The 27,270-nt window shown below is 40.5% G+C and overlaps 1 protein-coding gene and 1 long non-coding RNA gene across 3 annotated transcripts in view; one reads left to right on the forward strand and one right to left on the reverse strand.

Moving 5' to 3' along the window:
* The window catches only part of E75 (ecdysone-induced protein 75), a 51,415-nt gene extending 33,478 nt beyond the window's left edge, over nt 1–17,937 (reverse strand). Inside the window, exon 1 of one of the 2 annotated variants that reach the window (XM_070309275.1) lies at nt 17,742–17,937. In XM_070309275.1, coding sequence (XP_070165376.1) covers nt 17,742–17,922 — 181 coding nt within the window. In that variant the 5' untranslated portion in view covers nt 17,923–17,937. Of the gene's footprint in view, nt 1–7,564; nt 7,802–17,741 lie in introns of those variants that run through there. The other variant, XM_070309276.1, reaches the window with a different exon arrangement.
* Nucleotides 1–27,270, forward strand: part of LOC138940398 (uncharacterized) — a 160,075-nt gene that overhangs the window by 90,490 nt on the left and 42,315 nt on the right. The gene's annotated exons all lie outside the window — the stretch shown is intronic.

Genomic DNA, 27,270 nt, shown 5'->3' on the forward strand with positions numbered 1-27,270 from the left:
AATAGATTTCCATTAAAATTCGCAATCGTGGGGATACAAAATTCTGCGTAAATAAATATATTAATAAATGTCCAGCTAATTTTTCTTATAAAAAATCGCAACATTTTATGTATATAATACAAAATTTTACAATCAGTAAAAAAAAAAACTCGATAATTTTTATGCGAACAAATTGTTTTCCTTCTCGGCACTGAGAATTGATAATTCTGGAACGTGGTATCGGGCTTTGTTAACATTTCGTCACGACTTGGAGGCATTCGCGTTCACTAACAATTAGTTCGATGTTGGATCTCGCCCATAAGTTGCCTCTTTCGTTCACGTTGACTCGTGATCCAGATTCGTATTGACCCGTTTCCTTCGATTCAGCTGCAGAGCGATTAACATTCGATCTCACTAACGTATCGCCCACGTGATTCGATCGACAAAAGCGGCAAAAGGGCACCTGCTAACGAGATCTACAACTCATAGGAAAACGAGTCTGCGGTGAAATCAATCGGTAGATAATAGAATCTGTACGGATTAGCGTCGTTTATGCAAGAGGGATCAAAATGTCACATATTTTCGATTGTAATCGTTTGAAGCAAATCTATACTGGCAAGAACTGCGCGTCCAATTAAGCGAACGAAATGTTATCGGCTACGGGGACTGTCCGCTAAGCATAATTGCCTCGGCATTTCGACATCGTAATTCAGTACGATTCAAATGAGAACAACAACAACCGTCAAGGCTCTTGACCTCTTGCTTGATACACTACACCGAAAGGTAGATTCTGCTGATGTCGTAATACGTCTCGAAGGAGTCAGTAGCCCGGTGCCGAGCCATTGACCCAACAAGGCCGAACCGCCAAATATGGTGGAAATTTGTAATCGATCCCGGAACTATTACAGTTGTCTCGATTAGCATATTTCTCTACAAATAGACTTGAACAATTTCATCGCTTAAATATGACGTAATGTTTTGAAAGTTTTGCTCGGGCAACGTTTTGATCGGTTATCTTTCCGAGTTATCTCACCCATATTTACGCTACGGAAACGTCAAAACTCCAAATCCCTTCTGAGTCTGATGTCTGAGGTGCCGGGATATTCACACGTCGAATTTAGTCACGTGACTCGGCGAAATCGTTTCCCTGGCTGTTCGCGCGCGCTGGCCTCCACGTGGAGGAGAATTGTCGAGAATTTGGCGAGTCCGCTCGAAGCTTGGCGCGAGGGAGCGAGAGACGGAGAAAGAGAGAAAGAGAGAAAGAAAAGAGCGTCCTCTCTCATCACGAGGTGTCACTGACTCCCGTACGTAGGTGATCGACCTCCATAGTCCCCACCAATCTCTCTACATTCGTCCCTTGCCATCTTCTTACTTCGTCGCTGCTTCTCGTTGGCACTCTTGCCCCCCTTTCCTCCTGGTCATCTGCAAACGCGTACTGCGATGACGTAACGCCGGTTATTCAACCTGGTTGGCCAGTGACGAAATGCCAATGGCCACGATCCGGCTCTGCGAAAGTGCCCTCCGTCTCGCATACCCGCTATTGTTGAAACGAGACGCGCTCCCGTTTATCTTTCTTTCTCTCGCAGAAAGCGCGTGAATAGCATCCCGACGTTAAATATCGATAATCAATCGTGAGTTTGCGTTTTTGAAGATCCGGAGATACGTATTTATTATTATCGACGGACGAAATGTCCATCATATCTTGATATATAAAAAACGAAAAAAATTGCTTTATATTATACAATGTAGCATAGCTAAAAATAAGGAAAAAAAGTCGATCAATATTTATTAGTGATTTGATCAAATTTTGATCGTATGGATTATATTCGCGTCACGTGGTCTAATATAAATCTAATGTCACAAATTTAAAGATGAGTCGATGGGAATGAATCACGCCGCAGGCCCGAAAGTGTTTGGTCGTTGTTTACAAATGTTGCTTTCGGGCGTTTTCAACCGCGTCATCGTGCTCTGATTAAAAGACGGACGTTCAACTTCGATCCTTAGTACGTCCAGCTGGTGGTGGAAGTGCGTCTTTGATTAGAATTATTCGCCGCTTATACACAAGTCCATCGATCTAATGGAGGCTAGGAAATCAATCACAGAATCCTGATGGGATTAGACTTACAAATTTTAGATCTCGATCTGGTGTAAACCGTAAAAAAAAATTAATAGAATATAACAAATATTGTAGAATTTCTTACTAAATGTCGTGAATAACAATACAAACAGCGAGATATATAATGTATAGGTGTAAATCAGTTTCTCGATTGATACGTTATTCGACACGTCGTCAAAATAAATTGTCCGGAAAGCATCTGCTATCATCAATCGATACGCGTTCTCGAAGGTTTACGAATAGACTCTGGCACGTGTGCCTCTACTAAATGAATCCATAATTCCGTTATACGCGGAATCCTGGAACGAGGAGGTAGGTGCACGCGTCAAGGATACGCGTGATGGCGGAGGTGGGTGTTCACGTGTCGGCTATGTGAGTTTAACGCATGTGAAGAAGAGAACGAGAGACGTCAGACGTGCGCGCGATGTACGCGGCGGTGAGTGACCTATGGATCCTCTCGTCCCTCCCCTCCGTGAATATTGCGTGTCAATGTACTTGGTACTCAAATGCGAATGTCGCGCAATGCGTAATCGTTGGATGAATATGCTTTATCGATACATACGTGTCCTATAAAGTTTCTTTCATCTTTCCTTTATTTAACTCTCCGACAAGATATGATATAATCGATGCGATAATTGATTGATTAATCCGTGTTCGCCGAAAATCGCAAATTGTTCGTGTCGTATATCTTTCGAATTCTATGGCGAATAAAAAATAACATCGAACTTATCACACGATCAAATAAGAAATTAATTTATCGTTATAAAATAATGATACGAGTAAAAATTATTATGTATAAAGAAAATTTTATATTGTTTTTCCCATACGGTACGCGAGCAGATAAATGTAAATTGAAAATGGGAGAATGCAAAGGTAGATTCTCGCAAAACTAGCGTGCATAATCAGCGCGCGAGTCTGGTTTACATTCTGGACCTACCTATTCCTCGCGATATTACTTTTTGTCACGCGTATCGATTTAACGGTGAAATCCTTAGGGGAGATTACGGAAGCAGAATTGCGGTTCACGATGTCATTAGCACGATGAAATAATAATGGATTTTCCTCGCGAAGAGATCGGTCGTTGAAGCAGAGTGTGCATTTATCGCGGTACACTTAAAGTATGACCGAAGAGGGGAACGAACCCGAACAGAAAGAAGGAAGAACGAACGAAGCGAGAATCGCGTTAATGACTTCTGTCGTCATTAGACGTAATCGATATAATCTCGCACGTAAGGTAAGCGTTGGATGAATCTGTGTAATGTCTGAGAAGTACGACGGTATTTTATTGCTCTACGCCGTATAATGTGGAAGTTATTATTCTCTTATCGCGTACACATCGTCTTACTTACCTCACTTCTAAACGCTTTAATTTATACAAAGTTGACTCCTTCGCCATGCGAGACTCGCACAATGGACGATTATTAGTATCTGTCATTTTTATCTTCAAACATGTTGACGTAGAAAAGATCATCTATACAAAGATTAGATATTCGCACAGACTAAATCTCATTCGATTTCTCTTCTATTCACCTATTTTTCAAAATAGGTACGCAATATCTGTCGCTGCCGTGCGGAGTCAGGTTGACGACCAGGAAAGAAAGGAGAACGCGAAATAGGGGGAGAACTGGTCGCCGAGTTGGCGCGCAAATGGGTCGGGGAGCAACGACCAGCTCGGCATTGCTGAACTGAAAATTTATTGGGGACGCTGACGCCGCACTCTCGCGCGCATTGCGCAAGCCCCCGTCGGACGATCGGACACGTATTTTTGCGCTCGTTAATCGTAATCGAATCCTGAGGAAAAGTACGCGCTCGCGCGCGCGCGTCTTTTCGACGCGAGCCTCTCTGTACGACGGGTCACCGGCGCACGTAAATTACTTTCGATTTTCGCTATCTCCGAAAACTTTCTAACTCGATGGCAAGAGTATCGCGAATACCCCGGTACAAGTATTACCAGCGTACTCAACGTACGAACGCTGGAAACTTTCTATTCGGAAAGAATAGAATCGAATTAACATAATAATGGAGATAATTACACGTTGTTCCTTCATTTTACGCCAAACGTAACTCCCATTCGCGAAACGATCGCGAATGTGGATAACTCGAGAAAAGATATATGGTAGTCTCGACACGAATGTATTTTTGATTGCCCTATAATCGTCGTCTAATTTTTTTTTTAACGATAGACTATTGCGCGTTACCTTCGCCCTTTTATAAAAGTAGATGTCACGGAGCAGGCGAAACGCGAACGAAAAGAGACGCGATCGAAAATAATCGTGCAGGCCGGTTTCGCAAGATGACGCGGTCCAGCGCGTAAAGCAAGGCCATCGGGTCGTAGGCATGGCCTGGTTGCGCCCGTTGCTGACACGACGAGTACACATCACTGTTTGCCGCGGAGTTAACAGAATGCCAGAGAAGATGAGCTCTCCAAAGTCTCCACTGACGTAAGTGGAAGCTAAGTTATTTATGTTAGATGCGTAATAGCCGACAGACTGATATAGACAAAGAGAGATCTGATGTAAGAGGTGGTTTTTAATATATTAAGGTAACTTAACGTCCTCTTTAAAATTTCTTCAGCAGAATCTCTTATCTTATAGATATGAGATATAATCAGATAATATTTTTATTATTTTTTCATAATTTGATAAAGTAAATCGAATTCTTTTTAGAATTTCCTATACTCTAAATAATATCATATTTGACGATATATATATGAGATATAAATATGAGTAAAATAATACACAGTTCATAGTCAGAGCTATCGTATCGATTCGAATTGACGATTGATTATTTGGGTTGATCTACGCGACGTTACGTTGTCATCGACACTATAGTAGAACAAGCGCCGCGTCTAACGCGTGAAAGTAAGAGCCGACGCGGCGTTGGTGTACCAGCGGCCTTGATTCAGTTGGGGTTACCGGCCGACATCCAGGACGGCCGAGGCCCGTTTCACGTTGCTCAATATCGCAGTGGACATGCCTGACTGTAAAAACGGTCGCCTCATTTGCGAGACGTCGTGATGAAATTTCGCTCTTGTTTCTAAGGATGTTCATTATTAGCTTGGCTCGAGTCTAATTGTTTAACCGTTATTTCAATGTTAGGTACATTTTAAGATTTAACCGTTTAAAGATATCGTTTATATTCTTTTACACAAGAGTTATTAGTCTAAAGAATAATACGACAATCTATATCAATTGTTATCGAGTGAAGATTTGCTAGATTTAGTAACTCGATCAAAGATTCGGAGAACGATCTCGCAATGATACAATTCGTAATGAAATGATCCTAACTATAAGTGACGCGCATGTGCTTCATAGTCGGCTAATCGTTTCCATTAAATTGCGAACGCGGCAAATATCCATTCGAGTTTTACGAGAAACGCGTTTAGGTAAGAATTGGCGATACGTTTATGTAAGCCGATGAAAAAAGGTGTCGCACACGCGGATAAAGCCCAGTCGGGGCGCACGAGACGGCGAGACGTGACGCAACTTCAAAGGTGGGTCGACGAGATGAGAGCAAGTGCGAGAGAGGGTCTCTTCGGCGAGGAGAAGGAGGAGGGAGAGATCGACGAGAAAGAAGAAATGTCGCCGCGAGCGCGAGGTCAGAGCTGCAGCTTTCTCCGAGTGGCAGAGGCTGGTAGCGAGCGATCGAGAGTAAAAGCTGTCAAGGGGAGAGAGAAAGAGGAGCGAGCGGGTGAGTAGCGCGGCCGAGCAGAGAGACAACGTCGGAGAGAAAGGTGAGAGCACTCTCACCTCGCGGCTCCCGTCGTCCCTAGAGGATCTTCGGGTTTTTATATCTGGGGCGTTCGATAAAAAAAAAAAAAAAAAAAAAAGAGGAGTAACAGTCGCAGTGACGACTTGACTGACGCTAGGAAAATTATTGAAACGATCTCTGTGCGATATATTTCTCTCAGCAATGTTTTTCAGGCCACTAAGTAAATTGTCGCCAACAATGTATATATATAGAACGAAAGAGAATATTATTCTTCGAAGAAGGACATAGATACATTCTCAACAAGTCAACATACAATTGTAGAACAACGGCCCTGAGTCGTTTTGCGAGCAATTGCGAAATTCGAAAACGACTGACGCTGGTACATTCTCGTATCTATTATTATTCAACGCGTTTCTTTTTTTCTCTCGGCGCGTGCCGAAGGACGTGGTGAGCGGAATTAGATCTTGCTATACAGGAGTATTTGTCACTAGAATAGATAACTTGATAATAATATGTTTATCGGAACAAGACTATTATAATAGCGATTGCTGATTTCGCGATAAAAGAAGAAAGGAAAGACAAGATTTAATCGACATTCTCTCCATTATTAGATTTCTAAATTGATGAACAGGCAAAATCAAGTATCGGAAACTATATAAGTTCGTTCTTACATTCTCGAATTCTAAGATCATTTTATATATCACCGGTTTGTCTAGGATCATTGAATAAACTTAGCGGAAGCAGAAATTATGCATCGAATTATAATATCAATTATTGCAGTTAGAATGTGACATCGTTCTTTATCAAGTGTATCTAAAAAACATACTTTGACGATAAAAAGCGTACTTTTCCCGCTTCTCTAAAGATGCCTTAAGTGATGCTGCAACTGCCATCGCTCGGTACACAGTGCAAGTTGATCGTTAGGTACATGTAAGTTCGCGGACGACAGATGGCAGACCCGCGTCCGTGCAGCTCGACAATGTCAATGTCAACGAGCACGTGAGCCCCGCTCGAGGTAAAATCGATACGACTCAGTGTCAAAGCTTTTCCCGGAGAAAGGCGCGCAAATTGCATATTCCAAATATATCTGATTGCATATGAAAAATGATACGAGGATGTACGAGAACTAATGCGATATAGGTGCTTCGAGCAGAATCTGAATTTCATAATGTGCTGTAAGAGCTCAATTCTGAATACTCCCATAATTATATCGCAATTAAGTCAATAATAATAAAGAATTTACGAACAAATATCCCTTTCTTTGATAACATTTAAAATATTAAATTTATACAATAAATATCGACATTAATCAATAATATCATTTATGATAAAAGTGCGTATTGAAAGCAGCAGTTGTTGAGCTTCATTATTTTGTAGATAAATAGAACAATAATTATTAAACATTATTAAAAGTCTCATAGTGACATGAAATGTTTAGACTAGTCCAATCCTTCATCAACCCACAGCCGATCCTGCGCGGAACGACGATGATGAACAATATATCTTTCAAAGAAATGACCTCGTCGACATAAGCAAATAATAAGAAACGATAATGTAAGAATAAAAATTTTCACAATAATTATTAATTGATAGAAACATCATTTATTGAGATTCGCTGACAGAATCGGCAAGATCGAACATCTGATTACTAGATGTTTTCGCTCACTGGACAAGCGTCTGATTACTTCTCACACCCGTTTAAAAGATTTCAGTTATCAAAACGATAAGCGTGATATTATTGCAATACGTTTATCGAACCTTTGACACGTTGGTGACGTCTGTCGATTTTCTGCTGCGTCTCAGTGATCACGATGGTAGCCGTCTCGCTGTTGACAATCGGATCCAGGGTTGTATAGTCGACGATTGGTCGGCGGACGATCGCGTCCTTGTTCGCGTCATCGCGTACCACGATTGTTGACATACCCGCGTTAATGACAGTGTATGTTAAGCGATGCGCGTTTCCCCGCGATGGAAAGGTAATGCGTACTCGAGGGTTGATATGACCATGAATGATGCGGCGGGGTGAAACGCGGGATGAAACGCGAGACTTCTTGCGCAAGCGTCAATGTGCCCACGCTATTTGGGGGAGATCTAACTCACCGCTGGGCGCGTTTAATCCCTTTTCGGAAAAAAATTCAGGAACGAAGAAATAAATGGATGAAGGGTTGTATATCGATTTTGACGAAAATTTATTTTTTTCCCCGTAGATAATTTCGGATTTATTATTGTGTCACGTTTATATAGAATGCGGCAAATCTTCGATTAATATCTCGATACTAATGAAATTATAATATAAATCTTGTTTATTTCTTGTCACGATCTTTAGATTTAACAAATCATGTTGTACAATCAATGTTGAACGTATTTATATCTCTTTATGAGCGACATAAATCTACGAGAAATAACGGCGGTAAATGATAAAAATAGGATAGAAGGCTATAAGCGGAAATCATCCATAACTAACAACAAACCGTTAGTACAAAACGCACGAACAATGCAATGATACATCCTAGCGATGTCAATCGATACGATCGTTATAGGTGATATCTCTCTGTCAATTTATAACTAATGATCAAGATCAGCGAGAGAACGGTGTTTCGAAGGACGAATATCTCGGATAATCTATGAATATATACTAATATTTCTCGATACTCTTATATCTATACATATTATTAATTTTATTTTGTAACTATATTTCATTACTTACTCCTTGATGTTTCATGTAGTATCACGAGATTGACTAATTGATTAACTTACCTGTAACAAAAAGATAAAGTAGTATATTAATATAATTAATATAATAATGTTAAAGCATATTTATTCGCGCGCGCGCGCGTGTGTGTGTGTATGACAAAACTTGTACGTATTATTAAAAGATTTAATCGATTCAAAGGTTCTTAAGTTATGCCGATTTCGCAGGCGATTCTTTATATCTCGTGTCATTATCGCAAACTTGTACGGTCATACATTGTCGCAAGTAGGACACGCGACACCGATCAACTAAAAATAGATACCATATGCAGAAATGTTGTCATTGTCCATAGATGTTGCATAAGAGTTTAGGCTTGACGTCAATGTATCACGCGCGAATCGGTGTTCTAATTACTTAGATTACATTCACCGACCTTTCGGAGATCTTATTTTTCATTTCTCTGCATCTTATCTACAATATATATAATCATTGGCCATAAAAGTCTTTTAACTTTTTTTTCTTCCATGTTTATGAAGTGTAATTCAATTAAACTTAGACACTTAGACGTATCTCATATGAAAAATCAATAGAAACTTACTAAATTCATCAATAAAGCTATTAATATCATTGACAAAACTAATAAAGTAAATTATGTTATTCAGAATATTTAATTTTACAATCCCAAAGTGTGTCATATAATAGGAACAAAATCTAACTGTAATCTGTCTCGTAAAACCTTTGGGTACCTTTTTACCTGACCTAACTCCATCCTCATTCGCGTAGGCGAGTATGCCACTTTGACAGCTAGCTGAAACCATAAACGAGCATTTTCGAAAATTAGGCCGGGATCGATGGGTCCCCTTTTAATAGGCCATAACTTTATCTCGGTCGTTTTATCGTATCGGTACCGACCCGCGAGATGTGAATTTTCTGTCGTACCGACCTCTCATTAGAGATTCGCATTCGCAAAAGGCGGTGGCGCCTCCGCTCGGATTGCGTACGAAACATTTCACGATCATATGCGCGATGAGATTTTCGCATGCGTGTGCGTAATGCGTGCTCTTGTACAGGATGTTCAAAAAAGAAAAAAAAGAAAAAAAGAAAAAATTACAGCACATTTTGTTTTTCCCTTTTTTCTTGTCTAATTTTTTTTTTAATAAAGTTTAACGTAAGATCATTAGCCTAGACTTAATCAAGGTCTGTTTAATGTGTTATATTGCTGAAATGATATAAGATATGATTCCAGAGATCTCCAGAAATGGACTATTCTCGTAGCTCATCGATTTATGATAGCCTTTCGCAAATGGACGACTTTAACGGAATGTTTTCCTAGAGTTACCTGGTTTAGTACTCGATCTACTTGTATGCTTAAAGGAATGTGCAACAGATGCATCGCGTAAAAAAATATACGTGCAATAGATGAGTTGCGTGAAAAGATTTTTGTTCGCAACTATCGGGATTGCAACGTTAGTTTAAGTTGATAATTTCGATGGATCTCGATTAACGTAATCCTGATAAAACTAGATTACATTCATAAAAATTGTGCTCGAAGAATAATATTCCTCTTTTCTTTTTTTCCGGGATATATTAAGAAACATTCATATGAGCGATGACGCGTAAAAATAGCGCGAGGACAGCGGTTTCGATCATGACTGCTTCGAGAATAGAATTCCGATGTGTATCTTTCTTGAAACAATCTGTATCAAAAACGGAATAGATTCGCGAGCGCGAACGCGCGCGTCTGCGCGTATCGGTGCATCACCTTGGAGCACCTACTACACCTACCTATAGGGTCGTTGGCCGGGCGCGAAGGAAAGTGGGACGGTGCGAACGCTACCGAACGGCTAATGTGCGAAGGCCTTGAGAGATCACTGACGCATGCCTCCATACAGGCAGACGCGCGTAACATATGCGTCCTCTCTCCTTCTCTCCCTATAATTTATTTGAAAAATGACTCTTTTCTTCATCGCCAAAATTTGCCCCGGCCTTCCAATATTTTCAGTTTCTTTTTATACTCTCATATCTATTCCGGAATAAGATTAATTTTACATTCAACAGAGTACTAATTTATATTTACATGTATCTATTTATATGAATATAAATCCTTGAGTAAACAGCTGAATTATGTTTCTCTCATTCATATGAATGAAATTGATCGAAAAAATTGCGCAATGTGAAACATTCCCATCGCGGAAGCTCGATGAAAGTGATTCACAATACTTTGATGTTAATCGGTAACTCTGAGAAAGTGAAAGCAAGCGACCGCGTGTTTCTCTATGGTTATGCGATATTTCTAGAATCATAATTCGATATCGCCAATATTCTTATATGCTTTATCGGTTAATATTTATACGAAACTATATATTTTTTGACCCGTCAGATCTCAGCGAAAAAATAATTACGTATAAACACAATGTCACCCCTCCCCCCCCCAAAAAAAAAATTAATAATTAGCCATATTAATCATTGAAAAAATACAACTGTTTGTTACACACACGTTGAATATTTAATTTTTTTTTTTTGCTCATTTTGCTTTTTTTTATGAAGTTATAGGCCAGAACGCTTCTGTTCGTTATACGTTTACAAAAAAATTGATTTACGTAATTAGTGTGTTTTTTTTAATGATTTATTCGCGATGATTGACAAGAGTCGAAAGGAGTAAATTTGCTGTCGCGCTTGAGAAATCGGTCCTCGTCGCCCGTTTCCGGCCTCTCACCCTCTCATGGACATACCGCTACACGAATCCCGGAGTCGGGGTGATATCAGGTCGTTGGGGCAATGATTTCACCACGATTCCTAACCCGGTCAACCGCGACACGGATTTGACGCACCAACCTCCGCCACCTCCGATTATGTATTGTCGTAGCATCCATTCGGAACCATCCTACGCGGATAATTGCGCGAATCTTGTAAATCGCAACGCGACAAACCGCAGAATTATTTCCTCGTGAAACTGCGTTTCTCCTCGGAACGATGGAGAAAAATATTTATGGACTTGCGATTCGATCATTTAGTCTATAACACAATCACCGATAAATCTTCGATTTGATAAAAAAAGTAATCAAAAAACCTATAACTTGCTAAGAAAAGAAAAAGTATAACAGTTGTGGATGCAATCTGCACATATCCTAGTACGTCCAGCTTTTATATATCGATTGTATCTGATGTTTTATTGGCAGGCGGTTTGACATTAAGCAACATACGGTTATTACCATATTTATAACTTACACAATAGTTGCAATTGGTGCGATTAGCGCCACGTAAGAGACAAACGGGTATGCAAAACCGGGTGCGCCGATATATCGGCTGATTTGTACGCGAAGTTCGTCGCGGATCGGCGAGCTCGTCCTTCGGAGCCGGAATCCGCGTCAAGTGGTTCATCGACATCGAACGAGGATAATCGCTCTGTATGCGCGCCTTCGACGTTCACGTTGCCTCTCGATCGTGATTCAATATATTTTTTCTCCCTATCTAACAAGCTGAATGTTCTCTCGACGGATACTCTCGAGTGATTAAGTGTTTACGCGTCACGATTAACCGTCGTGTGATGCATCTTGTTAGCCACAGATATGATAATTACTTACAAAATGTAGGGAAACGTGCATGTTTAACAGCACACTTTGATATAATACAATAAATGTTATTTAAATTAGAATCATTAAATTAAAAATTATTTAAATTATAAACTTAGTTTGAAAAGTATAATTGAGATAGAATCTTACAATTTGTTACTTTCTCTTTAAAACAGACATTATTTTTTACCGATATTTTATGAAAGAAAGAGAAGATTAGAGAGAAAAAAGATATTGGATTTATTTTTCTATTAGGACGCATGGTTTAATGATCTGTTATCAATCAATCGATGCACGTACGATGTGCTGTCAATCACATGATATTTTTGGGATTAATAATACCTAAGAAAAATATTCGATAAAGATTTAGACGTCAGATAACGCGATAAAGCATCTAAAAAAAACAAACAAAAAAAACAGCAAACGAGAAAACGTCTAAAAAATAAATACGATGGAGGACATATACTGTGAATGTAAATTATTACGCATAAAAATAAAAGAAAGAAATTATTTTATGCTTTGGTTTCCTACAAAAAAAAAAAAAAAAAAAAAAAAAAAGGACTAAATTTTACGATGGATTTCTGCTAGCATATTTTAACTCTTTTTTAACCCTTTCGTAACGGTAACAAGGACCTTCTAGTATATGCTTAAAAAGACAAGAATTCGTTCATTGCGTCGTTAAATCTAAAAAAATAAAAAAAGGGCTAAAAGGGTAGAAAACAACGCGATCCCTAACGGAATCGAAACCACGCGAGAGACCAAGTCTCTTATTTTATTCCTCTACAGTTTAAGAAGTAATCTTTCTCCCGATAGCAGTTTCCTCGTAAATGTGCAAAGGTTTGAAGGATTAAAAAAAAAACCTTTCGTACTTCGACGAACTCTTCGCACGTTCTGCAGCTATAAAATGTTTTATATTTTTTTACCATGGCGAATAGTTGCTACTGAGTTACGATTGACTTCGAACATTTTTTTCCCTACATTTTTATTATTTTCTCTTTTTTTTATTAACGTCGAAACTATCGCCGGGAGACTTACCGTAACTATTCTTTTCCTATCGACCATCAGAAAAAAAGGTATGCAAGTAAAGCAAAATAAAATATAATATATGTCATTTTAGAAAAAAAAAAGAGTTAGTTTCCGCTTCGATCTAGTCGCCCTTCACGGTTAATCATAAAACTGAAAGCTAAAAAAAACTGGAAGCAAAAAAAAATAAAAACTATATTTTACTTTAAAAGAGAAATATATTCAATGAGTTGATAGCTTTTTGATAGATAATTATGCATTAAATAATTATATAATCTATAGAAAAACTATCATTGTTTCTTGTACTCGGTCGAGATTGATTAAGATTTAAATGACTCAAGGCAGATAAATGAGAAAGCACATCTCAAATATCATTATTGTCGTGACAGTCACATAGGATATTCTCGCTTTCAGCAAAACTCGAAAGATTAAATCCCGGGGGCTTAAGCGGGAGCGGCTGCTTCGTCCTCGCGAAGCAGGGTGGAATGACCCCGATAGCGCAAATTATCCCGCTAAACGTAGATGGCCTATGTATATCCGTGTCAAGTGGCCCCGCGAAAATAATAGAACCATGGACCCCGTCTTCGAGAGGCTGTGTGTCCTAGGGGGGGGGGGGGACGGAGCATGATAATATAGGGTGGGAGAAACCGAGAGAAGGGCGTATCGAGAGGGGGAAGGGAAAGGGAGAGAAAGAGAGATCCGCTGGCCTAGTTAGGGTGAGTGCCACCCTCGGCGGTCGACGACCTCGTGACCTCGGCGCCCGCGAATCTCCCGTTTGCCTCCGAAGGTATCTACGATCGCTTGCCAAAGAAATATACATCACTCTAGAGGACGAATCTGTGCGGGGAAATTTGAGGATCATACATTATAATAATCTATGCATATCTTTTCCTCGTCATTAGAGTTATATATTATACACACTTTTTATAAAAATTTTATGTATATAATTATAATATATAATATTTTTTATTTCGATTCCTAGAAAGAGATATAAATTGTTACAGATTGGAATAAATCTCGCTCTCTTCAATTTTCTCTCTCTCTCTCTCTCTCTCTCTCTCTCTTTTAAAGATTTAATATGAAATTAAATTAATATCGCGATTGTTAAAAAAAAAAAAATTTGTAACGAGCAGGAGAACTTTATATTAAGTTCGTGGCAAAAAATGCCGTGGAATCGGCGAGTTTTCGAGGGGTTGGGCGAGCTATAACGTGGAATGCATAAGTTGGGGTGGATGTAATATCTATAGCATAGGGCGACAGGTTGGTAGAAATGCTATACTTAGCACGGAAGGGAGGGATGAGCGATACCGGGGCTGGTTGGTGGGTCAGAGTTCGTTGGCCTCGAGGTTACCGGCCCTCCCTTCACTCCCCCCCACCTCACCCACGACCCTTCCTATGCCACATAAGTTCCGAGGGGCGCGTGAGTAATCGTTCAATTCGTTTGAATTTCTATAAAATATTTTACATCGGCGACTAGTTTCATCTCTTTTGTTGATTTAATGAAACGGAATAAATAAAATATATATAATTATGCTGAAAATTAGAGAACGAAAGATATGATAGAATTTTATTCAATAGTTCACGTAAAAACGAATAAGATCATTCAGCGGAATATAATGGCAAATGTGACGTAAAAATTGTTTTTCTCTTTCCTCGACGTGATCCAAACGAAGCACGGTTCACCAGGAAGAAAGTAAGAGTGGTTTGGCTAGGAAGTTAAGGCAGCGGCGAAGGTGGTTCGTCCAGATACCAATGAAAGGGAAATACGCGTACGAGAAATAAGACAACTTTCTTTTATCTCTTTCACTCACTCTCTCTCTCTCTCTCTCTCTCTCTCTCTCTCTCTCTCTCTCTCTCTTTCTCGTCTCAATTCAATCTTTATCATGCAATTTGCGTTCATTTTTACATACATGCCGCACTTACATCCCTCACTTACATCCCCACTGCATTTTGTATCAAATATGATGACAAAAAAAACAGAGAGATTATTTATAACTACTATTAATTTGATTTTAATTAAGCATCGAACATTAAAAATATTATCTGTGACTGACTTACCTTAACGAAAAAAAAAAAAAAAAATCTATAATATTTCGATTGAAACAATCATTGTTCGTTTTATTGATTGTGAGCTTCCAAGATGTACTATGTAATTGCCAGAAAGCGAGTAATCTTCTAATGGATTGATGTTATCTACAAGCTCTCGACAAAAGCATTGATATTTACTGCGACTAGCCAAACTGGGTCGTCGATTCCTGGAAGTGTCACGATCTTCCCATTCTCCCCATTAATACAGGACGAACGGTTATGAGCGTTCGTGTTACGCGGTGACCAAGAAAAATTGTCATTTTTGTTAGCGGTTCGGCGAACTCGAGCGAACGTGCGCTCACTTGATAAGGGCTCGGAGCTCGCGGGCGATAAGAGTGCCGACACGATTCGAGGTTGTTCACCTTGGCGGCAGCAGCGAGAGCGAGAGAGAAAGGCAAAATGAAGAAGTGGGGGGAGGGGAAAAAGGGGGAGCGAGATACGGAGAGAGAAAGAAAAAGAAAGAGAATGCGTGCATGTGTGCGGGAGAGGAGGAGAGGCAGGATCGTACTCTTATCAGGCTTCTCGTCAGTTTGGCTTGTAGCGTAGGGACGTTGCAAGATTAGAACGACCCCGAGAGAGCAGCCCGGAGAGTCGACGAACCGGCCTCTGATTGGACGATACCGAGTCAACGATCCGCTTAGAGGGGGTGGGAGAAGAGGGGAGGGAGAAGGTGGACTGGGAGAGGACACCGCGCATCAATCGAGGTCACTGGGGACCGGGAGGAGGCCAGGCCATTGCCCGCGCGTCTTGCTTTTGTGGTTAGATAGCAGTCGGCACAAGCGCAATTAGAAAATATCCAATAGAGGACGTGCGATTTTGTTACGACATAGACTTTCTTTCGACGAATTTTTAGGCACTGCTCGTTTCTTTTTGTTGGAATATATAAACGTTCTGACGTAATTCTGACGGGCGTTAAATTAAAATCGCTCGATCATAAATATACTAGAATGTGAATATGGCTCTGTGTAAAAAAAAATGCGTCAGAAAATTTAGAGATAACAACATAAAATTTTGTGAGGGAAGGAACCTGTATAAAATCTGTCTCGCATTTTAAATAGGCGATAGTTGATACACGTTCGAAGCGCGTGTATCGACTACCGCCGTAATCAGCTAACCGCCCTGTATGTGCGTCGCATATGGCAGGTCAGTGCACCGAAGATGCATCGCGAGCAGCGAGAGGATGACCACTCGCGACGCGGAGAAACGGTAAAAGCATTCCGGCATGACGAGCAGCGAGAGTGATCACGGTCCAGCGGTGTGCAGCTAGCTGGATAGATACTTTCTCCGAGTACCGAAGACAGTCGGATCGAGGTGAGACGGCGAGAGAGGGAAAGAAAAGAGAGATCGGCGAGAGGGACTCGCGAGTAGATAGTCCAACGTGTAATTCACTATCTCGCGATTACGTAACGAAGCCCACGCTGACGAGAATTCCCAGCCGATGATAGGCCGGTATGGTGAGCGCACGCACGCACGCACGCATGCAGGCACGTACGTATGTACATACATATGTCACTATCGCGGGATGTCGCCGTGTACACGCTCTCTACGAAGTCACGCGTCACGCATGTCCGCGTGTGAGTACGTGCGAGCGGCTCGGCCGATCTCCTATACGAGACACCATCGGCGTGTGTTGGTGACCTTCGCTGGTGGATGTAGGTGGGGAGTTTTAGCCGTCGTCGGATAGCTAAACTGGGGTGGGAGAACCTACCCTTAGGGATGGTGGGGATATGGGGAGACCCAGTTGAAGTTCGTTGAACCGATCCGACAGCGATTGGCCACACGAGTCGCGGAGTTCACCGCGGCTCTACTTGGCGAACGGCGGGGCGAGGGAGAGACTGCTCGGTTAATTTCATCTTGCCCCAGTTACGGGGCAGGCAGGGTGAACGAACTAGCCTCGCGCCAAGGCCCCGTCGACCCACTTTCCTGTTAGCGTTGGAGAGAGAGCGAGACGGCGGATCGCGCGCGAGCACGCGATTTGCCAAGCGGAGAAGCGGGAGACAGAGCGAGAGAAATAAATGCAAGTGAGGAGGGGATCGTGGAGAGAAACACAGAGAGCGAGAGAGAGACAGAGATGAAGGAAAGAGAATTGAGAGAGGAGGAAACGCCCGGACGTATGTGAGCGTGACAGAGGGTGGGAGACTTTTAGAGAGGCTCTCGCGCTATCTAGGCTAGTATCGACACTGTGAACAAGAAGCGTGTCATAGTGTGGGTATAGTTTAGGACGGAGTAGGGAGGGCGAGAGGACGTGGGGTGGGAGAAGAAAGAGACGGAGAAAAATTGCCGGAGCGCCGAGTGGAAGGCCGCCGACCGAGGGCAACGAACTCGGCCTCGTCCCGGGCCCCGCGACCTACATTCCTGTCCGCTGGAAAGTGAAAACGCCTCTTTCTCTATTCCTTCCTATATGAATAGCGATCCATGTTACGTTAGAAATGTTTACCGCGGGATTCCGTTATAGAAACGTCAACGTTCTTAGGCCCTATGAGCAACCCGCGAGTCTATATAAACGCGGGACGTTCGCCGGAGGGCGAACTCTCCCATTCGTATAGGATCTCTCACTCACCGGCTAAGACGCATCCCAGGAGATTCTCGTTGTCCTGCGAAACGGGCGCGCGGTAACAATTTCGCGCCGATTGTTCCTTGTCATTCTCCGTGGGTTCGCTCGACGGGGATAGGATGTCCGACGCCGAGGGCTGTTGTTCCTCCGCCGCGGTGCCGCGTGGCTTGACCTTTTGCACAGTCATCGCCCGGCGCGAAAAAGTCGCGTGTCGCACCCTTCGAGTCGCGCTACGATCCCTCGACGCACGTCTTCCTCTGTCGCATCCACCCGGATGTAAACAATGAACAGTTGGGGAACATGCCACGCCGCGGGAGCATGCGACGACGGTCCCGTTCTCACTGACAGCGGCCGCGTCGAGTCTCACTTAACGAATCCCGTACACGCACTCCGTTTGCCAGTCCTGCCGAGATCGACGCTTATCAATAGCTCGATATCGCGATCGAGACGATCCAGGATGATGCGACGCTCGTTCAAACACTCTGTCCGTTTCTCCGTCCGATCGTTTCTCGCCGGCGGTTGCGCGCTCCGCTTGTTGCTGCTGTTGCGACCGCGTGGCTCTCGCAATATTTGCAAATCGGCGCTCGGGCCCGCGTACGTTCGTTGGGTTAGTTGGTGTGCTGTGTGTGCCGTGCGATACGGTACGCGAGTGAGTTCCTCGCGGCGTGGTGTGCCGCGGTATCGCGGCGCCTGCGCGCCGAGACCGCCGGGGATCACCGAAGTTCCACCGCCGCGCGTCCACCCCGCGCGCGCTCGATCATTCCCGTCCAAGAAATAAATTTTGGCCCGATCGCAATTCAAAGAGATGGTCGAAAAATCTCTGGCCGACGTATCTTTACATCGAGTAAATCACTTTTCCCTATCGCGAAGAGAAAGAACTTTCCATCCTTTCGAAGACCGAAAGTCACTCTCTCTATTCTTGAAAAAAGAAGTTCATATATAATCAAATATAAATATATACGTATATAAAATTATGTATAAAATATGTCCATACGTTTTCTTCCTATTTCTATAAGAAATTGTTTCTGTATAATCGTATATAAATTTATGCACGATTATATATAGACAATTTTTTCTCGTTTATTCAAATTTTATTTTTTCTAAAAAAAATGATATAAAAATTATTCTTCTAATTATTTTTTACGTACATACAGACAGAGATTAGACAAGATAAAGAGAACGGCGCATATATGGATATATTTTATAATTATATATATTTGTATTTGATTATATATGGATTTTTTTTCCTCGAATATATTTATATACGTTAAAACGTGATATATTTTAAACTCTGTTTCATATTATATAATTAATCTTATAACTTGTTAGATTCCATTCATAAATTTGCAGATTATTATAGATTCATAGATTTCCGGATTGATAGAGTTCAATATTGGTAGCAATTATTAATAATCTTTCATAATTACGCCTGAATGAAACGTCAAAGGTTCTCAGTGAATCTATTATAAGCGATTATTAATGCGTATTATTCTCAGGATAATAGGAACGTGTTCAGAGTTGATCTTATCGAGTCGAGATTAAACCACGGTCGTATCCTCGGGACACAACCGCCTCATTCGTACGGCCAATTGGCACGGTTGACCCGTCATTAGGATCAAGGATCTCAGTCGACGAACACTCGACCTAGGTTTTATTGCGCCTTGACGACGATTCACCAAACTGCATTGTTCATAACTTAACGCGCGGTATGACGAAAGCTTATTTTTTTTCTCTCTCTCGAGCTCTGCTAGTGTCAATTAGAATAATTGCATCCTTAACCCGGCAAATCAACTTGTCACGCACAATTCTTCGGGATTTACAGGGAGATCTGCAAATATATGAATTTATTATTCAAGCTAGAATTCTAAGAAATAGAGGTAAGTGACGTCAGGATTCATAGCCATGTCGGTTTCTTTAGACACGATATAATATACGGTAATATTTGCAAAATTTTTTTTATTTTAAGAGAACGTTTTTATTATTTTAATTCGTGTTATATTTTTCTGTTCGGAAAAATATTAAATATATAAGAAGGACTAATTTTGTTACGGCCCTGTAGAATATGCGATATACACAATCGAGGAATATAGCGCGTTCCCCCTGCCAGGCTGTCGTTGACTCACCAATACTCGGAGAGTGAAAGCCGTTTAACCCTTGCGCTAACGGATGCGCGTGTATGTGCGCGTGTCACGAACACGTGGGTTACGTCTATGGAGAATACAAGTTGGGTGACAGGTGAGTGGTGGGACCGAAGCGAGCAACGGTACAGATGCCAGCGTAATCTAAACGTAGTCCAGGCCTAACCTACCCCACTATGGCTTGTAGATACAGTCACGTGGTATACGACTGTAATATGTAAGGAATATGTAAGAGGAATGTGTCGAGAGAACACTACGTTAAGTGAACTCACAATAATGAATTATTTGTGTAAACAATGTCCCATCGACAATATTTCCTCATGTTTGAAGCGGAAGTTTATAAATGTTAAAAAAAAAAAAAATCACACTGATCATTTTAAATTAAATTTAATTATTTCTTACGGTATTCTTAACCGAAAAAAATCTCGCCTTCTCTCTTCTTTCAATTATTAAAAGTGAATTATACAAATCTGATTTTTCTTGTTGCTGATTTCTTCTGTCAGAACATCTGTACTCGCAAGGATTTTCAGTATTAAAAACCTTTTACGTTAAAATTACTCGGTATATTTATGAGCTGTATATAATAAGTGATAATAGAAAATATGATTGCGATTGTTTCATTTTTTTTATATACATGATTTCAGAAATTGCATGCTATTGGCTTGTCAAAATCATTTGAGGAAATTTTATTATATCCGAAGAAAAGTCGGGCGAGCCAACGAAAGTGTCATTAAAGAAACCTGTGTTTTGCGTAAAGTGTTGACAAAGTACGATTAAAAAGTCAAGACATTCGAAAATCTTTTCACGGATGGAGTTTCAAAAACTCAGAGATATAAAGATTCAAAGAGTCGAGAAAAATCTAAAAGAATTTTTTAAAAGAATCTAGAAATATTATAATTCTTATTGATATATTTAATCAAATTATACAAATACAAAGAAGTTAAATGTTACATTCGCGTAAGATTAAAAATTCATTGTGAAATTTCCCCTCTCCTTGTTCGGTTGAAATCTGTAAATTCATCACTGCATATGCGTGGTCCGCGTATCGGCAGCGGAGGACAATTTTATTGTATTCTCGCGCAGGCCTACTTACACAGACAATGGACGGCCTGAGATATGCAGCCGGTCAGAATAGATATGTCTATGCAATGTCAGCTGCCTGTCGGAGTTCGCGTGGGACATTTTCCGCGTTGCGACAGCTACCCACCCGTTCGTTGAAATTTTTCAGGTGCATACACAGTTTGGCTCGCACGCGAGATACTCGTAATAAACTTAGAAGTAAACCTGTAATTATGAAACTCGCGATGAACTCCCACGTGCGATGCTTATTGAGCGAGAAAGCGCATAGATATATCTAAATATCTCGCGCCGATTTGAGGCTACGCTTCCTTTCTATCCGCTTGACAAAGCTCCGAATGAGAAAATCCGAGTTCTATAGCGAATATTTTTATCACTTTTATCACCCACAATTCGTCCCACGTTACGCATTCGCAATGTGCGTTACAAGGCTCATGCAACGAGGTGTGTACCATGCAAGCACGACTTGTAATATATTATCTCGAAAAGACAAGAGACTAATAAATATATAATATATATATATATACGCGCGTATATAGATGCGCGTGTGTGAATTTCTAAATAAAAAATAGAGAAGTAGAAAAAAATAGACAAATACACAAGTATTTTTCGCTCGAAAGATACGCGAGTAATGTGGTTACTTGAAAGAATTTTTTTCTTCTTGCAAACACCCATTTTTTCTTCTTAAAATTTCCGTAAAATTCTACCGTAGAAATATACCCTTAGCATATTTTTCTTACGTGCAGTTTGCGTCGCAAATTCTCGGAAATCTTGAAATAGAAACGCTGAATCGCCGATTGTTTAATTAGCAGCCAATATCTAGCGCAGAATGTGGGTAACTGGGACTCGTACTTCTTTCGCAATGTAACTATAGGAGTGTAGGCTACCGAGGTAGGTTGACTGGAACGATCAGGTCGGGAAAGTCTATCCTACATCCAAACTTGGAAACGAGGCGAGATACGCGTACGTTAACGGATGGTTTTGCATGAATTTCAAGTGATAAATAATCGATCTGCGAGAAACGCAAGAACTTTCGACAATAGTAAAGCGATAATATGCTTCAGTTGCATTCGATAGATATATTCGACTGATACGATTTAGAAACTAATTCTAGAACACAACAGTTTCATACGCCCACAATTGTCTAGAAAAAAAATCTATAAATGCACAATATATAGCTATCTATAAGCTTATCTCATAATTCTCATGCTTCTTTCAGAGATGTTTATCATCTTAGAAAATATATATCTCTATCACCTTCCCTCTTCTTCTCGCGTTCTTCATCGACCGACATTGTTCGGCCTACAATTTTCCATTACACAATCAGTGACTATTCTCAATCAACAATGCGACGTATACGAATGTATGTGTCTCACATATACGCGGTCGCTCAGATGCCGTAGCGCGAATAACATGTTCGACCACGTAAGTTGAGCTCTCTCGGGGTTGAATCTGTAGACGTTAGGAGATGCCGGCTGACGCACATTCCATTATCGGTATTCGTTAGTCAGTTACATCTGTGCGTACGGCGTTACACAAAAACATTCTCAAAATCTCTCTACTCACGAGCTAAATATGTTTTTTTTCTACGATTCTCGATTTGCTCTTTTTTAATTATAATAAAAATCGTTCAATCCTTTCGCAGTTAAAAAAGATCCTATAAATCGTACAAAAATCAATTTAACATTATAATCAAGGCACAATATTTAAATACATAAAAACACGTTATCGACTTCACAATAGAAAGATAATATCTCAACAATTTGCAAAGTAACTGCGATAGTATCATATTTATTTCGCGTTTCATGAAATTTTTATCGCATTTAAATGGCGCGCTAGATTTCAAATAGATCAAGTATGATATAAGTCTGTTGCTGGTCAGCTAAAAATGTGATGGTGGTATTTGAAGAATTGGCTCTATCGAGCGCTAGTCGAAAGGAAGCGAGAACACAGGCAAAGAAATTGTCGGAGAGAGTAGATGGATAGGGGGACATGTCTCGCCTAAACTAGACCGAAAGTACGGAAAGCCAGACGTCGTAACTTTTCCACGTAACGCGTTAGCGCAGCCGTTACGCTATCGGATAGTCGCCACTCGGATAAAGTTCCTTCACCCTAGCTGTCAAGCGCTGTGTCGTAAGTGCGTTTTCTCCGCCTCGCAACGATCTGGCCGCGCTGTTTATCAATCGATCGCGGATTTATGCGACTGTCGAAATGCTGTATCGGTTGCGCGGCGGTAGTAACGTTATCATTAACGCCTGCCAATCTGTTCCGCTGATTTAAAAAAAAAAAAAAAAAAAAACCCGCGGCCGTCCCTTGGGTAGCCCGAATAATGTAGCGTAACGCTGCTAATTGCGATACACAAACGAAGATAAGATACATTTCGCGAATCGAGTTGCTCGACTGCGAGTTGATACAGCAACTGATTAGCAGAATGACGTTTCTTTAAAAATGTTATTCACGAGAGACGTGTCACGGTGAAATTAATTACAATAGCGCTTCGAGTTGAAAAGCTCTATCCAATATTTTTAAATACGATACATTTTATTTTCCTTTAATATGTATTATATTCTATTCTTATTTTTATCTTCGATCGTTAAAATAATTGTGACAATTAATATTGAAATGCAGTGCTGCCGTTATGAATAGCGAATATATACGCGCGCGACATTATTACCCTGTAATACTTATAACGTTACAGTTAATTTCAAACGCGTAAAGTCCTTTCACTATGCACATAACGGTTTTCGCGCGTTGCAATCATCACGCGCGCGGCTACGCAACAATAATAGCTATTTGAAATACCTTAGAATTATATATGCGTAACAACAGATATTAGAGGTAAATTTTTCGAAAATGTATCAAATCTTTCTGAAAAATAACAATATATGTTATCTATGCTATCCTTAAAGTTTAAATCCAAAAGCTTATATAAATTTATCTAAAATTTATTTCAAACTAATTTAAAAGACGAGAAAAATGATAATTCTATTTCTAAGTTATATATAATACATGATAAAAGATAAAAAAAATTATAATACAATTTCTTTTCTCATTTATAATACATACAGTACTATTTCAAAAGATAAGAGAAGACGAAAATTTAAATAATATTGAAATTATTAAATTCAGAATCGCAACGATATGCTAATGATTTCGTCAACGTATATTAGTCGCCGTATTTATACTCGCGCGGAGTATCTTATATTAGGTACGGTCAAAGTGCAATGTCCTCCGTTCTCCGTCGTCGAGGTCGATCGCGCTGGTCGAGAGCACGGCGTTGGAATATTCAGAGGTGGGTCGCGATATATCTTTGTTCGATTTGAAAAATATAATAAAAAAATCTAGGTATGAAAAGAGAACATAAAAATATAATCGCGATAAAATATTGTATCAATGTTGTGAATTCAGATATAATCGAAGGCGTAAATGTAATGTAGGAGCTAAGTCAAGTGGAGTCTTTTTTTTTTGTGTCGCAATAACGGTCGGTACAAGAGGTCTCGAAAAAAGTTATGCTTTGATTACGTGGGTAAAAAGTAGCATTGTATCGTAGTTTGTCGGATGTTTCCGACTCCTGATAACAGATCGTATAATGTCGTACGCGTTAGTTTCCTACGATACTTTTTATCGTCGAGAAAAGCGCGCGAAAAAGCTCCGGGCTGAAAAGAAATCTAGAAGGGAAAAAAATCTCGCGATATAACACAGCATCCGGCCAATCCTCGAAAACTTGGCGAAGCCACTTGATCGGCGATCTTCGGCTCGCGGGGGTGAATGTCCGCCCACTAGGACAAGCGGCAAGCCGCACATCGGGATTGCGCGCATACGCGGTTCATTTGTTACAGAACGCAACTGTACGCAGGTAAACATGATCTGTCCGAGCGATCGATCGTGCCTCCTCTTCTCGAGAGAATTCGCATGTTAGACCGATGACCCTTCGCTATTTTTTTTTTTTGCGCACTTAACTTGGCTAATATACGCGCGCTCGATTTCATTAATAATCTTCGTTGTCTTTTATGCAGAGTTAATATTAATGCGATGGTTGACGATTCAATGTAATTAAGCACGATACATTCATTGTGGATTATCGATGATTAATGATATCCAAACATGAATGTGCTCGCGAAAATCTACGGTAAATATATAGATTGCGCGTAACGTTGATGTCGATGATCCTCTCTTCGAAATGTCTGGAGATAACGTTATGCGACAGTTTCTAAATCGATCACCGGAAGTAGCGACAGCAAACAAGTCTCAAGCGTGAGCGTAAGCACGATCTGGTAATACATTGGTGGTTGCAACACGTCACGACGGCTTGCCAGGGTTTGTTGGAGCGGATTAAGGTATGCCACGAGGATCAACATAAGCGTAACCCGTTCGCTTGTAGGCGATATGGTGCGCTAACCGCTAACTTATCGATTTCACCATAGGCGATATTTCCCCATAGAGATCTTAGATTGCAGCTAGTAATATTTTACCATCAACATGTTGGAAGAAATGTGCCTATGATGGTCAATTTATTAATCCGCAAATAATGACTCATTTTATATTTCAAATTACATACTGAATAAATTTTTCAATTTTATATATATATATATATATATATACACAATAAATATTTTTATGTTCTTTCATAAAAACATATGTAAAAATATTAAATGTTTTACGGTGTTAAAATTATACAAGAAAAAAAGATACATCATATTCTCCAAAGGCAAAATTAAGAATGTTGACGAGAGTGAATACGAAGATAATGAAATTTTGCAAGACGAGTTTCGCTTGGACGAAGGAGTTAATCCGAGCGTTTTTCTACAGCGTATGTAGAGCGTAATAGGAAAAAGGTACGATTGGTTTCTATATTGAAAATTGCTAGCTCGCTAAATCATATATTACATATGAGGATTGTTTGTTAATCATAGAAATACGATTTACTGGAATTGCATTTTATTGATCTCTGAATCTCGGTTACCATAAATGTGTAACTTTTAAAAGCGTGTTGTATTTAATCATCTCTCGATTAACTCCTTCATATTCAAGATATCACAAAATGTCACACCCGTGGTTGAAACTTTAATGATACTGTGACAATAGAGAGGACTGTTCGCATTTGAGTCCGATTCGAAACAACGTAGCCGGAGAAAGGAATACGGCTTGCAAGAATTGCCTCGTGATTCTAAGTGTTCCAAAATAGCACATTGTGCACCGCCACACCCGTTCATGGATTAAACTAATGCTAATGCGACTTGTATAGTTCGAGACACGCGTGCAAATACACAAGCGAACGCGCGGCGACGCCCGCTCTCCGGGAAAATTATACGTCAAGGATAAGCGACGCGTAAATTCTAGTGTGACTTTGATAAAAAAATAATAAGAGCCCAATTACGTTTCGTCACGATCTCTTTCCTTTCCCGCGGTTACATATTCCAATAATTATATGCTAAACTAGACAAGTGTAATTCTATCATCGCCTTCGTGTATACTCGATACGAAGATTAAAGCTTCGCGGATTTCAATTTATATGATCGCATGGTAGTAGAATCGTGCTCTGTTATTAATGAATTATCAGGCATGACGGAGTATAATTTTACTGATCTGCTTCTTTATTCAAAACGGATAAAAATAAAAAGGAAAGAGAAAATGTATGATTTAATTTCGCGTCTATCATTTGATTTAACCAGCGCAGAGATACCAATAATTCACATCTTAAATAAATACATGAAGAGAAGAGCAGCGGCGAACTCTACAATTGTTCGCCGAGAATTTTATGAACGCAAAGCAGATCGAAGTAGATCTATATCTTTGAAGCTCCTCTTGCGTCCGCGCGCGCGCGCGCGAGCATCCGCAACGAATGCATCTTTGCACTTGACGTACATGACACGCGATTCCGCGGTGGCACAGAGACGCGGAGAGTTCACGGCGGTACGTTGTTCCACTGACAAAAGCTTCTCCTCGCTCTTCTCCTCACTCTTCCTCACGATCAAGCGAACATGCACCGGCGATCGCCTCTGCAAGTCGAGATTAAACGGCTCGTTTTTTAACGCGGACGCGTGCGTTGGCAACCTCTACGATAAGACCGCGATAAATCGGTGGGCGAATTTTGAAATGAAAAGTTTGGCAGTTTTTTATTTTTGGAACAACAGTCAAATTCTTTATCGCTCCTTTAACGACAGATTCGTGTCTTTAGATTCGTGTCTCCTCGCTTAAAGTTCTCTTTTCGAATTTCTCAGAGTTTTTTGAAGAATCGTACAATATTCGAGAGATTCCCAGATTTCTTAGAGACATTTATAATGTAGAGAGGGAAAAAAGATATTCGGAGAATTTCAAAT

The sequence above is a fragment of the Polyergus mexicanus genome, unplaced genomic scaffold (genome assembly GCF_030449975.1).
Source record: "Polyergus mexicanus isolate NDT 795.1 unplaced genomic scaffold, iyPolMexi1.0 SCAF_16, whole genome shotgun sequence".
In the NCBI taxonomy this organism is placed as follows: domain Eukaryota; kingdom Metazoa; phylum Arthropoda; class Insecta; order Hymenoptera; family Formicidae; genus Polyergus; species Polyergus mexicanus.